This window comes from Myotis brandtii, unplaced genomic scaffold (assembly GCF_000412655.1).
Source record: "Myotis brandtii unplaced genomic scaffold, ASM41265v1 scaffold303, whole genome shotgun sequence".
NCBI lineage: Eukaryota > Metazoa > Chordata > Mammalia > Chiroptera > Vespertilionidae > Myotis > Myotis brandtii.
In genome coordinates, this window is record NW_005361573.1 from 4675013 (window position 1) to 4690407 (window position 15395).

Below are 15395 nucleotides of genomic sequence, written 5' to 3' on the forward strand. Positions count from 1 at the left end.
AGGGGCAGCGGAGCCGGCGCCGGGGAGGACTGGTCCGCCCGGTACAGGTGGCCGCTGTCCGACAAGCAGCCTGTGAGGAAGAGGAGCCCCCCCTCAGACACTGGAGCCGGGGAGCTGGGGTGCCCTGGGCTGCGAGACCCTGGACGCGTGGACAACCGCGCCGGGGCTGCATGAAGCTCTCGGTTTTGTGTGTGTGTGTGTGTGTGTGTGTGTGTGTGTGTGTGTGTGTGTTTAAGCTGGAAAGCACTACACACGTGCCGAGGGTCGCTGTTCTGGACCCTGTGGCCCCCGAGGAGGAGAGGCCTGGCTGGGGGTGTCGGTGCGGTGGGCAGCCGGGCCTGAAACTCATCCCCGTGTGGTCGTTCCACGTTACATAAACTCTGGTGGTGCCTTCTCCGCGGCTCTGGCCATCCTGCCCTAGGGACACTCCCTCCTGGGAGAAGGCTGCAAAAGCCTGGACCCGGGCGGGCGGGCACCAGGGGAGCCTCGTACGCTGCCTGGAGGTAACTCCGAGCTCCCACTGCCCGCAGCAGGAGAGCCCCAGGAAGAGGCTGGGGAAGGAGGGCTTGTGCTCTGGCCACACCATCCCTGCGAGGCCTCTGCAGAAAAACAGGCCTCGGGGAGTAGGGGGAGAGGAACCCCCCACCCCCACCCCACGCCCAGTTCCATCCACTCCTGAGCCACAGGCAAGAAAAAGGAAAGAGAAAGTAGCTACTTGCCTTTGTTCTCGGTTTTTGTGTGTGTGTGTGTGTGTGTGTGTGTGTGTGTGTGTGTGTGTGTGTTTAAGCTGGAAAGCACTACACACGTGCCGAGGGTCGCTGTTCTGGACCCTGTGGCCCCCGAGGAGGAGAGGCCTGGCTGGGGGTGTCGGTGCGGTGGGCAGCCGGGCCTGAAACTCATCCCCGTGTGGTCGTTCCACGTTACATAAACTCTGGTGGTGCCTTCTCCGCGGCTCTGGCCATCCTGCCCTAGGGACACTCCCTCCTGGGAGAAGGCTGCAAAAGCCTGGACCCGGGCGGGCGGGCACCAGGGGAGCCTCGTACGCTGCCTGGAGGTAACTCCGAGCTCCCACTGCCCGCAGCAGGAGAGCCCCAGGAAGAGGCTGGGGAAGGAGGGCTTGTGCTCTGGCCACACCATCCCTGCGAGGCCTCTGCAGAAAAACAGGCCTCGGGGAGTAGGGGGAGAGGAACCCCCCACCCCCACCCCACGCCCAGTTCCATCCACTCCTGAGCCACAGGCAAGAAAAAGGAAAGAGAAAGTAGCTACTTGCCTTTGTTCTTAATGGCAAAGATGGAGCTGCAAGCCCCCTGGCCAGGAAAAGAAGGGGGGGGGGGTAGCTTTCGTGGGACAACAGAATCTGGCTAAAAGCTTCCTTTCCTGTCATCTGCGAGGCCTGGGAAATAGGGGGCTTGCCCCTCCCTGCTTCACTGAGTTGCTGCAGGAAGGAAAGATTGTCATCTTACCTCCAGATGCATAGGCTTCTGCGAGGAGCAGGTTGCTGAGGAGGAGTGTTTGCAGCCAGGCCAACAGCATCCTCACCGCCTTCATCTTGCAGGTGATTGACCAGTTGGGGTCCCCTTGGTGGCAGTTGAAGCCTCGCGGTTCCAGCCTTGCAGCCAGACCTGCCCTTGTTATGCTCTTCTGGTAAACAGCCTCTCTTTAGAACTGGGAGCTTCCCAGCTCGCTTGCTGTAGGGAGGCGCCCCCTGGCGCCCTATGCCATGCAAGATCACTAACCCTGAGCCAAAAGAGGAAGGAGCTCCGCCAGGGAAAGAGGGGCAGAGAAACCCAGCCTGTGCTCCCCAGGGAATCCGTCTGAGACCTGCATTGGCTGCATCCGCAGGGCTCTTCACTCCTCCTGTTTCCCTCTGTGAGGGTACAGCAAGAGCAATTCTGCCAGGAGGCGTTATGGGGGGGGGGGGGGGGTGTCTGAAGTATAGTCACCCAGGCAGAACAACTTAGGGAGGACATGCTAGCTTCAACCAAGAGGGACTCAAAACCACAGAGAGGGCACAAATAACAGTATCCAGGTAGAAGTAACTCTTTATACCCCTTCATACATATATATATATAATTGATTTCAGAGAGAAAGGGAGAAGGAGATAGAAATGTCAATGACGAGAGAGAATCATTGATCAGCTGCCTCCTACACAACCCCTACCGGGGATCAAGTCCACAACCCGGGCATGTGCCCTGACCGCGAATTGAACCCAGGACTTCTTGGTCCATGGGACAATGCTCAATCCACTGAGCCACACCAGCCGAGCTGTACTCCTTGTAAAAGAAAAAGGGCCTTTGTGGGTTACACATGTTTATGAACACTGACTTTAAACAAAAAAAAAAAGTGTATCTTTGTCAGGTTCAGATCAGTCATATTCCTTTGCTTGTATTTGGATTTTGGGGTGTCATATATAGTAGGAATACAGAAGGGGTCTTTTTAGTTGAAACTAAAGGAAGAGGCCGGGGAAGGAGGGCTGTGCTCTGACCATACCATCCATGCAAAGCCTCTGAAAAGAAGACTTAGGGAGTAGGGGAGATGAATCCCCAGTTCCATCCACTCATGAGCCACAGACAAGGAAAGGGAAAGAGAAAGTGGTTACTTGCCTTTGTTCTTTTTTTAAAAAATCCTATATAATAAAAGGCTAATATGCAAATTGTCCCCTTGGGAGTTCGACCGCTTACTATGATGTGCGCTGACGACCAGGGGGCAGTGTGGAATGAAGGAAGGCCCTGGCTGGCAGCAGGAAGGCCCTGATCAGCCCTGATCGCCGGCCAGGCCTAGGGACCCTACCTGTGCACAAATTTTGTGCACCAGGCTTCTAGTATATATATATATATATTTCAGAGAGGAAGGGAGAGAGAGAGAAAAACATCAATGATGAGAGGAAATCATTGATTGACTGCCTCCTGCACACCCCTTACTGGGGATCATGCCCTCAACCTGGGCATGTGCCCTAGATCAGAATCGAACTCAGGACCCTTCAATCCACAGGCCAACGCTCTATCCACTGAGCCAAACCAGCTAGGGCCTTGCCTTTGTTCTTAATGGCAAAGATGAAGCTGCATAATATCTCTATGTTATGCAAATATTGAGGCATTTGCACAGCTATACTTAGTAGTCTGTCCTTCTAGTACTGAATTCATATAGAGGAAGTTAAATGTTTTCTCTCCCCCCTTCCCCCACCCTGTGGGAAATCCATTTGCAGTGATTTATGTCCATCATTAAACCTCCCCACATCCTTATGACTTAGGCCTTTTGGAGTTAGGACAGTGGTTCCCAATGTGAGGCACATGCCCCACAGGGGGAGCAATTTGATTTTTAAGGGGGGCAATTTGAGAATGAGTTATTGGCAGTGAATTTTTTGCATTTCCTATGGTTCTAGGGGGCTCACATATAATATATAAACATATATTGTGACATATTTATGCATTTCAGTTCTCTATTATATGTTTTGAAACTTTATTTGCTATTTTTTAATATCACTTCATATTATTATTTTTTTAAACAATTTCTGGGTGATTTCCTCCTCAGTAGTTCAACTGTCCTTTCATCCTTTTATTTTTCTCTTTCATAGATACCATGTTCTTTGGAGGCTTGTTAAGAAGTGGAGCTGACTAGGGGACGAGCAATGGATTTGGCCTCACTCACTGGTTTTGGCATAAGGCAAGACATGCGTGTAGAAACGCCCAGCAAACAGTTCGATATGGGACTAATGGTGGACCAACTGGACAGAAAATCAAAGTAAGACTCGAGTGAGTGCAGTGGAGTTAAGGAGGTCCTAGAATAAAGGCAGGCTGGCAAGAAGGCATAAGAGAGCTTTGGGTCTAGCCTTAGCATTCATGAATATAATGAGTGTGTGAACTCCGCGAAGCCTGATGTGGGTGGGGTGGGAAATAACCTCAGATCCAGACTTCGTAGCTTAACAAGAGCATTTGCAGTAAACGGGGGAGTTCAGAGATGAAGCCCAGGAGTGCCGAGCTGTCAGGAAAAGGGGACAGGATGCTAGGCCCAGTCTAGGCGGTCACATGGCATGAGGGGCTCTGTGGGTTAACTTCAGGGAATTCAATGCTTTTGCCCTAAGCTTTGCTCTGTCTCCAAAATGTAAAAAAAAAACGCTCATCTGTGTATCTTGGGTATGCCAAGCCCTGGTTGTGTTGTTTGTTGTGAATTACTTTGATCATACACAGTTGTAGTTAACATGTGTATTTATGTAAGCAATATGTAAATCAGACGTTTATCTATTAAATATATCCTGGTAGGGGGAAAACAAGGTAGCTGGGAGAATGCCTCTAGCCCATCTTTAAAATCATGGTATTTCGTTCTACTCTTACAGTTTATGCTGTCAGGCAGCCAACAGTTACTCAGCCTTTCTGGACCTGACTACCTTCTGTGTCAGGGACTGCTTTTCCTTTTACCATCATCCCAGTTCCCTACTGGCTATCGCTCCCATTCTGCTCTGTTGTGTGGATTACTCTCTTCAAAACTTTCTTCACCCATCTTTTCCCATGGCTTATTTCATCCCATTTCCTCTTAAGAGGTATACTTTAGCCCTAGCTGGTTTGGCTCAGCTGGTTTGGCTGCGGGTTTGGACCCGCAGACTGAAGGGTCCCGGGTTCGATTCCATTCAAGGGCATGTATCTTGGTTTCAGGCTCGATCCCTGGCCCTGGACGGGATGCATGCGGGAGGCAACCAAGTGGTGTGTCTCTCTCACATTGATGTTTCTCTCTCTGTGTCTCTCCCCCCTCTTCTTCCATTCTCTCTTAAAAAAAGCAATGAAAAATATCCTCAGGTGAGGATTAACAAAGAGTAAGAGAGAGATACTTTAAAGAATCTGTATGTCAGGAAGTACTAATGAATTTTATAATATACTTCTGTCTCATAGTCAAATGGAGAGAGAAGAAAAAAAGAATTCAAAACAAGATCATAGAGTAATTGTGGCTCAAAGGAAATGTAAGGACAAGAGAAATCGACATCACTATGAGGCCCAGCCCTAAGTTCTGATCACTGCCCTCTCGCCCTCTGTGAAGACCAGACAACAGAAGTGAGCAGTGTTACGGGTGGTATCATAAATGGACTCAGATTGACCCCAGCATGGGCAGACCCGCGGTTCAATAATAGAAGATTAAGTACCAGCTTCAAATACTTAAGTGTGTTCTCTGAGTTCCCGATGATGCTATTTTCTACCTGGAGATTTCTTCTACATTTACTTTGATGGCTCAGTTGGAAGTCCGCCATCACTGCTAAGTGTTCTTGAGTTTTATGCTGTATTGGCAGCAGCATCCTTAGTATCCTGACGTTAAAAATAAAGAAATCCCCGCCTTGTTGCAGCCAGGCTGCTGCCGCCCAGGCAATGGTGGAATATTTCTACTTTCTAGGATCTTGTCCTCTCCCACACTGAGTGGCCTAACCTTTTATCACCTTCAAGAGTCATCAGGCGTATGAGAAAGCCTCCCATTCCTAGAGTGGCTCTGCCATCAGCCGGTAACATGCTTTTGCTCTGAGTTTCTAATCTCTTGGACATAGTAGGAAAACCTGCTCCAATAAACATGGAATTGTTAATATATCTAAAGCATTTGGAGGAGTACTTCACACATGTTAAGAACATGTTAAGAACTTCTGCTATTATCTATAATAATAAAAGCATAATGTGCTAATTAGACCAGATGTCCTTTCAGACGACCTTCCGGATGAAGCCGGGGCTGTGAAGGAAGCCCGGGTCCCGGGTGCCAGAGGGAAACCGGTGCTGGCAGCCGGGGGATGGAAGGCCTACTCTTGCATGAATTTCATGCATCAGGCCTCTAGTTATTAATATTATTGTTATTGCCACCATCTAGGACCAGAAGCTAGCGCCTAACTAAGCCTCTACTTTTTCTCTTGTTATGCTGGTTAAGCAAACCCAAATTACCTGGAAATAGGCCATCACTGCTAAGTGATAATATTTGGTGTCTTCTCAATTTTGTGAGCATTGTCAGCTCAAAGAACCTTAAAAAGGTCAAAGTGTTGTCACTTTAGTATTTTTACTTTCTAGAGCTTTCACATCCCTTTTCTGGATTCCTGAAGGATTGAGCCTACAACCTGGGTCCACGCCCTTGACCGGAATCAAACCCAAGACCCTTCAGTTCATAGGCAGACGCTACCCCTGAGCCAAACCGGAGAGGGCAATGTATCTTAAATGAGGAGAAAATTACCTGAGCCTTTCGATAAGTAGTAGCTTTTATCCTTGACCCTTTTGTCTAGCTCAGTGATGGCGAACCTATGACACGCGTGTCAGAGGTGACACGTGAACTCATTTTTTTGGTTGATTTTTCTTTGTTAAATGGCATTTAAATATATAAAATAAATATCAAAAATATAAGTCTTTGTTTTACTATGGTTGCAAATATCAAAAAATTTCTATATGTGACACGGCACCAGAGTTACATTAGGGTTTTTCAAAATGCTGACACGCCGAGCTCAAAAGGTTCGCCATCACTGGTAGCTAAACAGTCTGCAAATTTCTGGCTCCCCCTGCTGGTCCCTCCTGGGCAGTTGCATGTACTAGTAGGTGCATCTGGGGACATATGATTGGAGCCAGAGCCAAGTTCTGCCAAGGGAAATTAGAACATTGTTGTGGAATACCCTAGCCAGTTCAGGCAGGCCTGAGGAGGAAGAGAACAGCTTGTGGAGAACAGTTCTGGGAAGTGCAGCTTTCTGTGTAAGGGGCAGGGTATAAGGTGGCCCACTGCCAACTCAAGTCAGGAGGGCAGGGTCGGTGCCTGCAGCACTGAAAGACTGTATCATGACCACATGGGCCCATAATGAGCTAGTCATTATGTGGGGATCAGACCCTATATTGATCACAGAGATGGGCTTGTCTTCCTTAAGACAAAGCAGCCTGGGCTCAAACCTGGTCCCCATGCACACAGAGGGGGAGATACAGTTTTATTTTGGCCTCCGTGGAAGTTGAGGCAAGGAGGATGGTAAAGGTGGATGGGAGTGTCCCCAGGGTTCATGGTCCTATGTGATGTACACGATCCCACCTCCCAGCTCTTAAGACCAGTAACAACTCTGTGGATCACTGGGCGGATTTTCTGATAGGGCCTCCTCCCTCCACCTTCTGTAAATGCAATAAGTTCCCTATATCTGCCCACCCCTCCCCCCCAGATCCATTTCCAGTTGTTTATATGTATTTGTCTTTTCCACAACACAACTTTCCAGAAAATGGGCTGAGGCATGATGAATCTTACCAGGCTCTAGTTAGCTGCAGGCATCTTTTTAAAGGGGGTTAAAGATGGTAAGATACTAAGGGCAGATCCCCTCCCCTTCTCTCAAACCCCATCCCCCAAGCGCCAGTGTATTTCCACTTAAAGTTGAACATGGAGAATAGGCTTGTGTTCTCCTTCAGGACATAGAGATAAGCATGTGACTTTCCCCAGTACACAAGGAAGGGAGCCCACTCCAGAACCCCCGGGTATGAAAATTGCCATTGGACTTGGGCAGGTATAACTATGCCATGGTTATTATAAAGAAATATTCGGAAGGAATTCATTTCTGTAGTGGGCATTGGGGATGTGGCTGGCAGTGGGCAAAGTCCTACATTCTAATGGGGGAAAGCAAACCATAAACAAATAAATATATAATATGTCAGGGTCCAGCCAGCATGGCTCAGTGGTTGAGTATCGACCTGTGAGCCAAGAGGTCCCGGTTCAGTTCCCGGTCAAGGCACATGCCCAGGTTTCGGGCTCACTCCCTAGTGGGGGACGTACAGGAGGCAGTAGATTGATGCTTCTCTCTCATCATTGATGATTCTATCTCTTCCTCTCTGAAACCAATAAAAAAATATATATATTTCAAAAAATAGATATTTCAAATAATAGGCTCCTCAAAAGAATATAATAATAGCTACTAATGTGTACATAGTGCTGTACAGTTGACAGTGTTCCCGCATATACATTACCTTACTCTGTTTTCACATCACCCACATAAGGAAATTTGCTGTCTTTCCATTTTACAGATAAGGGAGGTGAAATTCAGAAAGATTGCACAAGAGAGCCAGTTTTTAGCTGCCACACAGAGGAAGACACAGCCAGTTAGTCCCAAAGCGTAGCAGCCAATCAACAGAGAAACAGCCGCTTCTCCAGGGCTGTCAGGTAGGAGGAACTGCACCTCCCAGCCCTGTCCCAGACCAACCGCAGAGAGGAAAGGGTGGGGACGTGGTGGAGGACAGACCATGTTCTCCCACTCTCCACTCAAACCCTCACGGCCACGGCCAGGTCCAGCTTCCCTGGGAGGGGCAGAGCAAGAGCTTTGAAGGGAAGCTTGAGATGAACATTTAAACTTTTTTTATTATTGACTTTAAAGACAGAGGAAGGGAGAGAGAAACATCAATTTGTCGGTTCACTTGTTTATGCATTCATTGGTTGATACTTGTACACGCCCTGAATGGGGATCGAGCCCAAAACCTTGTGTATCAGGACAACACTCTAACCAACGGAGTTACTCGGCCAGGGCAGATATGAACATTTGTAAAATGAATGTTTTTACTTGTGTAAACATTTAAAACAAATCTTAAATACCAGGAGGTCACAGTTCGATTCCCGGTCAGGGCACAGGTCTGGGTTGGGGGCTCCATCCCCAGAGTGGGGTGTGCAGGAGACAGCCGATCAATAAATGGTGATGGTTCTTATGAGAATGATATTTGTTATTTTAAGAGCTGGCTGCGGAATTCCTCTCAGGTAATTGTCTTTGTTCATCCAAACTGGCCCCGACACTGGGTCAGTTGCCCAGCTGAGCCTCGCGGTCTGCCCTGACCAGCTCTTCTTCACAATCTGATTGCTGGTTGACTTGTCCTAGCAGCTCCTCAACACTCTGAAATGGCCCTTTTCTTCCTCAGTGACCTGAAGGGACTTGTCACTTGGATCATCAGCTGGTATTTGGACTTCAAGGGCAAGTTTGCCCATATTTTCCCTTCTCTGAGCCACCTTGCTTCCCCCACACCCAGCCCTCTATGTCCAAGTCCTAAGCATGCTCCGGGGTCCTTCTCTGATGCCGCCATCTTCTCAGACCTGGCCAGCATCTCCTCCTTCTCCAAATCATCAGAGCTTTTATTTCCCTTCACCTCTCATGTCATTTTCTCTCTTGTGGTGCAGATATTGTGTAGGTGTATGTCCCATGTCCTGTACTACTCTGTATGCTTAAGCTCTTGGAGGAATTAAGTCTCTCTCGGCACACAGTATGCATCCAGAATACCTGTTGAATGAATTAGTGGCTGCTCAGTGTCAAACACTATTCTAGGTATTGGGAATACAGAGATGAATTACCTTTACATGAACCCCATTTGCAAGGAAACCTGGTCTCCTATGGGGAGATCCATAAAAAAGATGATGGAAAAGTAGGAATGTGTGTGGAACAGGGAGCTGGCCTAGAGGAAGACAGTGATGAAGCCCTGGGCCCCAGGGTCAGACAGGTCAGGATTCATGTCTTGGTTCTGCCACTTCACAGCTATGTGGCATGGACCTCTGTGAGCCTCAGTGAAGGTAAAGCAGTATCTACCCCACAGGGTTGCTGATGTACAGAAGGCCCCTGGCACGGGTGTGACACCACGTAGTGACGTAATAAATGAAAGTTGTCTCCCTTCTGGGGGGCAAGGGAAGCTGTGCAGTTGAGGGGCCATCTGAGCGGAGCTTTGAAGAATTCTTCAGATAAACAAAAGACAAGTACTTTGTAGGCAGAGGAAACTACATGAATAAGCAAATCGTTTGTCATCATCCAAAGAAAAGCTTTAAAAAAAGTTAACCTAGGCCCCCCCCCCACTCATGGAGTTTGTGGCCCTTAACATGGAGCCCGAAGCTTCCAGCAGGCCCAGGGCTCAGATTTTGACTCAGAAAAGAAATGCCCTTGAAGGAGGAAAGGGGATGTCAATAATCATGCAGTTTTCTTCTCAGTGCCACCACGGGCTTAGATCTCAGCCTGGTGAGGACTGGCCGCAGCCAGAGCAGCAGTTAGGGAGGCAGCGGGCTTTCCCTGAAGCAGAAGTAAGCTGTTTCCTGAGGTGCCCATCCACAGGATACAAAGCAGCTGTATTCAGAGGCGCCTCCCTCCACACTGCCTTGTCCTCAACAGAAACTTGTTTTGTTAGGATGGATTAGTCTCTTAGGTAAATATTTGGCATTTCCTTTCACATCAATTTATCAAGAGATGCAGATCCAGACATTAATTATTCTGCCCCCCCCCTTCGGTCTCTTCCTCCCCCAGTGAGAACCGGTCCACAGCGTGTAAGAGGCACCCTCCACTCTTGGAGGGGTCCAGAGAAGGGTGGCAGGTGGCCATGGGAGATGTGCTACGTAAGGCCTAGAGGCCCTGCTGCCAGGCTCTCAATTATGTGAACTGGGGAGTCACCAGCCCGCCTCCTCCAAGAGCTTGGAGGGATCGGCAAGACTTGGGAACATTGTCACTCAACGTAAGAGGACATGACTGTTTATTTACTCCTGCAAGAGACCTGTGTGAAATCCTGAATTATCTGCCAAAACCGTCGCCCTCTCCTTAACCCTGGTGCCTCCAAGTACAGCCTTTCACAAAAGCCAGAAAGCAGAGGTAGATAAGCAGCCAGAGAGAACCGAGTGGACAATCACAGGATTCGACGTCTGACCTCATTCACCATTTCCTCCAGGACTGTCTTCTGCCAGTTCCCTGCTGACCTTCTGCCCTCTGCCCTGCCCACTGTCCTGCCCCTACCCTCAAAAGGAGGGTGAACTGGGTAGGCAATTCTTATTCTGAACACATTCGGCCCATCTTTGTGCGGACTCTGGAGTTCCTTAGAGCAATCTTGGTTGGGGGACGTGGCATTGCATTCCACGTGGATCAATGGATTGATTGGCAGACCAAGAAATCACAAGCTCTGGGTGTCGGATTAATTTAACTCACATGAACTGTGAGCCTGTGGTTGGCTGGGATTTGAGTCTGGGTGACATCCAAGATCTGAAACCCGGGAGGGCCTGGACAGGCAGGAAGAGAAGCGGGTCTTGTGCAGTGGCCGGCAAACTGTGTCCCGGGGGTCAGACCCAGCCTGCCACCTGTTTTTGCACAGCCTATGAGCTAAGAATGGTTTTTTACGTCTTTTAATGGTTGGAAACATCAAAAGAAGAGAATTTTCTAACATGTAAAAATGAAATGAAATTCAATTGCAGTGTCCATCAATGAAGTTGTCTGGGACCACAGGCATGCCCATCCACTTATGAATGTATTGTCTTTGCCTGGCTGCTCAGCAGCAGAGCTGAGTAGCTGTGACAGAAACCATATGGCTCCCAAAGCTGAACGTGTCTACCTTCTGGCTCTTTACACAAGAAGTTGGCTTATCCCCGCTGTCATTCATTTTTATGAGAGCGTAGTCTGGTGGAGGAGGCGAACGAAAAGGGAGCTTTTTGAGTGTTACCTAATGTGCTTTACAGCTATGAGTCCACGTAATCCTCACAGCAGCCATGTGACTGAGAACTGTTATCCTGGTTTTCCACATGAGCAAACGGAGAAGCACCCAGTCAGAAGGGGGTGGTGCTGGGATCTGCCCTCGGCACTGGGACCACCATGAACCAGGGCACAGTGACGATGACCAGGGAAAGGGCAGAAGCAGTGCCCAGGCAGGCAAAGAAGGTCGTGAACAGAGTAAGATTCAGAAGCACAGAGCTGTTAAGAAAGAGCCTCCAGCCATCGCCAGTTTGGCCTCAGTGGATAGAGCGTCGACCCGGGGACTGAAGGGTCCCAAGTTTGATTCTGGTCAAGGGCATGTACCTTGGTTACAGACTCCTGGCCCTGGTCGGGGTGCATGCAGAAGGCAACCAATCGTGTTTCTCTCGCCGTCTCTCCCTCTCTCTCTAAAAATGGAAAAATATCCTCGGGTGAGGATTAAAAAGGAGGAGACTCCAGGTGGAGGGTGTTCCGTGGGGGAAGGGAGGGCGCCCGAACGGTTGGTATTTACTGAGTGGGAGGAGCTGAGCCCAGAAACTACAGTTGGACTGGCTCCTTGGCGTGACAGCTCTGCCTGGCGGTGCCTAGAAAACAGGCTGTGGCTGGTGCCTGGCACACCTTCACCCAGGGGGGTCCGGTGAGGCTTGGGGTGGGGTGCAGCTCATCCCCGGTCAGTCCGAGTATGAAGTGTATGCTTACTCACACTCGGTCTCTGGACGCTCCCTCTGGCACTGAGCCTGACCTCCTCGGTGGTCATTTTCTGCTACACTGTCAGGCCTTCATGCTGGGGGCCTGGCAGGGCAACCAGAGCCTCCTCTGTGCCAAGTACTGAATTGGGTATTTATATGTGTGTAAAGGCACGACCTGTGGCTGAGGGCTTGGGAATAAAGGTCAGAGAACAAACGAGTTTAAATTCTGGCTGTCACTTACTGTGACCTGGGGTGGGGGAGGGTGCCTCTCACCTCTGAGCCTGTTTTCTGTTTGCCCGTCTGCAGGAGGGGAGAGTAAGAGAACCAGCCCCCCAGGTCATGCTGAGCATTAGGCACGGAGAATGGCAGCTCCTATGATGTCTCCCTTAGTCTTCACAGCCCATTTCACTGATGAGGTGACAGGCTCAGAAGTTTGCCCAGGGTTGGCAGTGACCAGATGGTGGAGCTGGACAGCCAAAGCTCAGGTTCTCTGCCCTTGACCATGGCAAGAGAAGCCATTCCACCTTTGTGTACCCATGTCCTGCACAGCTTTTCCCCCCACGGTCTGAAGGGCATGGCGTATGGAGGAGGGGCTGGGGGTGCTGGGGACAAGCGGGGACACCTCCACTCGCTGCTCAGGCCTCCAGACGAGTGCTTTGGAAGCAGCAGCAGCTGCTTGCTTTGTTGTTCCGCTCCTGCCACTGTCCACAGACACAATCAGGGGTCTCAGGTGGGGAGCAGGACCTAGCGTGTCTCAGGCCTCTGGTTCAAGGCCAGGTTCTCTGCAGTGTGACCGCTGGCAGAGTCTGTGGTGGTCACAAAGCTACCTGTCCACAGCGTCTCAGCACTCTAGAGTGGCTCTTTTCTCTGACACTCACACCAAATAGCCCAGGCCTCCACCCCACACATTCCACAGCCCAGCAATTTACCCAAGATTTCACGTAGGTGGTTTAGAGGGTTTTTTGGTGTTTTTTTTTAAAAAATCCAGTTCTGAGTCCACCTTTAAACCAGAACAGTGTAATTACTGATATTCATGTGAGTCTAAATCATTGTGGGCTTTGTTTGTTCCTCCTGGTCTGTTTTTCTCCTTTACCACTTTTTTTCTACGTGTTTGGAGGTTAAATGCTGTTTCTATTAGTTTAGGGGTTTCCCTCTTGCCTACTGTGAAGTCAGCCTGTTCCCACTCTGATTCTTGCCCCCATTAACTCCCCACTGTGCTCACTTCTTGCCCCTTGTCTGCTGTTCTCTTCCCCCCTTCTCTTCAGGCATTCACTGCTAAGGTTGCAACCACCTTTTACTTACCCCATAGGTAACACGGGGTTGGGGGGAATTCAAGTTGGTAAGCTTCTTAGAGCCCCGTGCATGAGGATTTTCAGCCTGCACATTGTCCCTCCTTAGGTCCTAGCCAGTGCCCTCTAACTCCAGGTGTGGTTTGTATTTTTTTGGTTTTGTTTTTTCATAATTTGTTGTTGTTGTTAATCCTTATCCCAGGATATTTTTCCATTGATTTTTAGAGAGAGTGGAAGGGAGGGGGAGAGACAGAGAAACATTGATGTGAGAGAGACACATTGATTAGTTGCCTCCTGCATATGCCCCAACCAGGGCCAACGATCGAGCCTGCAACCTAAGTACATGTCCTTGACCGGAATCGAACCCGGGACCCTTCAGTCTCCAGGCTAACGCTCTATCCACTGAGCCAAACCAGCAAGGGCTAACTCCAGATCTTCTCTCCCAGAGTCCCACCCCCACCTCACACCTTCCTGCCTTGCCCATTTTTACTCCTTGGACTTCTTGTTATCTGAACTCAAGTTAAATCTGCTTACTTGTTAACTGTCTCCCACTAAGCTCCACAAGGGTATCCTTTCACCACTGTACCCCCAGGGTCTGAGGCTGGGCATGGCATACAGCAGTGAAGACAACGGAGCGAATATTTGTTGAACTAATACAGCGGTTCTCAACCTGTGGGTCGCGACCCCTTTGGCGGTCAAACGACCCTTTCACAGGGGTCGCCTAAGACCATCCTGCATATCAGATATTTACATGATTATTCAAAACATTAGCAACATTACAGTTATGAAGTAGCAACGAAAATAATTTTATGATTGGGTCACAACATGAGGAACTGTATTTAAAGGGCCAGGAGGTTGAGAACCACTGAACTAAGGGGTGAATGCTGGCAACTCAGTCCTCAGCGGGAACAATTACCTGTCAGTCCCAGTGCCACCGGTGCCACGAAGAGGAAGATAGGTCTCTTGGGATCCCCTCCCCACCCGAGGTGCAGGGGCGTGGACCGCCCACCCTCTGGGTCCCTCACAGCTGAAAAACCAGACTCGGGGAGCAGGGAAAGTAACGTACTAAGGTTTTTAATACAGTCTGATCAGATCAATTCACATCACGAGGTCAACCTGGGCTTGCTCACATGTGACACAACTGAGGTACACAATGTCCCCACCTGCCAGCTCTCCTGTCTTCCTGCCTCCCAATAGCACTGAACCCCCTGCCTCCCTGACCAGACTGGCATTTTTAAAATTTTGCATAAAACTATTTCTTCCATAGACTCCAAACAATCGACTAGCCAAGTTAATTATGGTACATCTAAACAAAGTTTAATACTAACCCTAACCTGTGACTGCGGTTTACAAAGAGCTCTGTATCACCTGGGATAGCTTTCAGTAGCAATTCACTACAACTGGTCCTAAAAAATAATAACAATAATAATAATAATTAGAGAATTAAAACCCAACAGCAAGTTGAATGGTTAAAAATCACGTAAGAACTGGAATTTGGGGTGGGAGTGTCCTCAACAGCTAAGCTTGTCCTAGTAGCAAAATGCTAGACTCCAAAGCAGGGCTCAGAAAATTCTGGGGCCCTCCAGGTCAAGGGTCAAGCTCAGGGGGGCCCTTGGAGGACACTCGCCCCCTGGTCCATAAGATGCTGTAGGCTTCCAGCTTCCTTCAAGACAGTGGGGCAGCAGAGTTGTATACGTGGGTGGAGACCCTACTGTGTTTTCTCTTAAGGGATATGAGATGAGGGAATGAGGGATTAGAGAAGGGGGAGGGGACCAGAATCACTGAGGTCCCAGAATGCCATCGGGTGTGGGTTTGGGATGGGGGTCACTAAGAATTGAGCACCAGGGATTCCAGCTTCTGCTCACTAGAGGAGAAACTGGAACTGGTGCTGCCTTGAAGGCCTATGTAGTGTTTCCTGCCCTTGCCCCGTGCTGGGCCTCGCAGACATTTCTGCAGAGTATCAGATGAGGATCTATC

The 15395-nt window shown here is 49.3% G+C and overlaps 1 protein-coding gene across 1 annotated transcript in view; it reads right to left on the reverse strand.

Annotated features, from left to right (window-relative positions):
* PIK3IP1 (phosphoinositide-3-kinase interacting protein 1) overlaps window positions 1–1693 on the reverse strand; it is an 8042-nt gene extending 6349 nt beyond the window's left edge. The window contains exons 1-2 of the mRNA XM_014542433.1: window positions 1464–1693; window positions 7–70 (exon numbers count right to left, since the gene is read on the reverse strand). Coding sequence (XP_014397919.1) covers window positions 7–70; window positions 1464–1548 — 149 coding nt within the window. The 5' untranslated portion in view covers window positions 1549–1693. The remainder of the gene's footprint in view (window positions 1–6; window positions 71–1463) is intronic.
* Between the last annotated feature and the right edge of the window lie 13702 nt (window positions 1694–15395).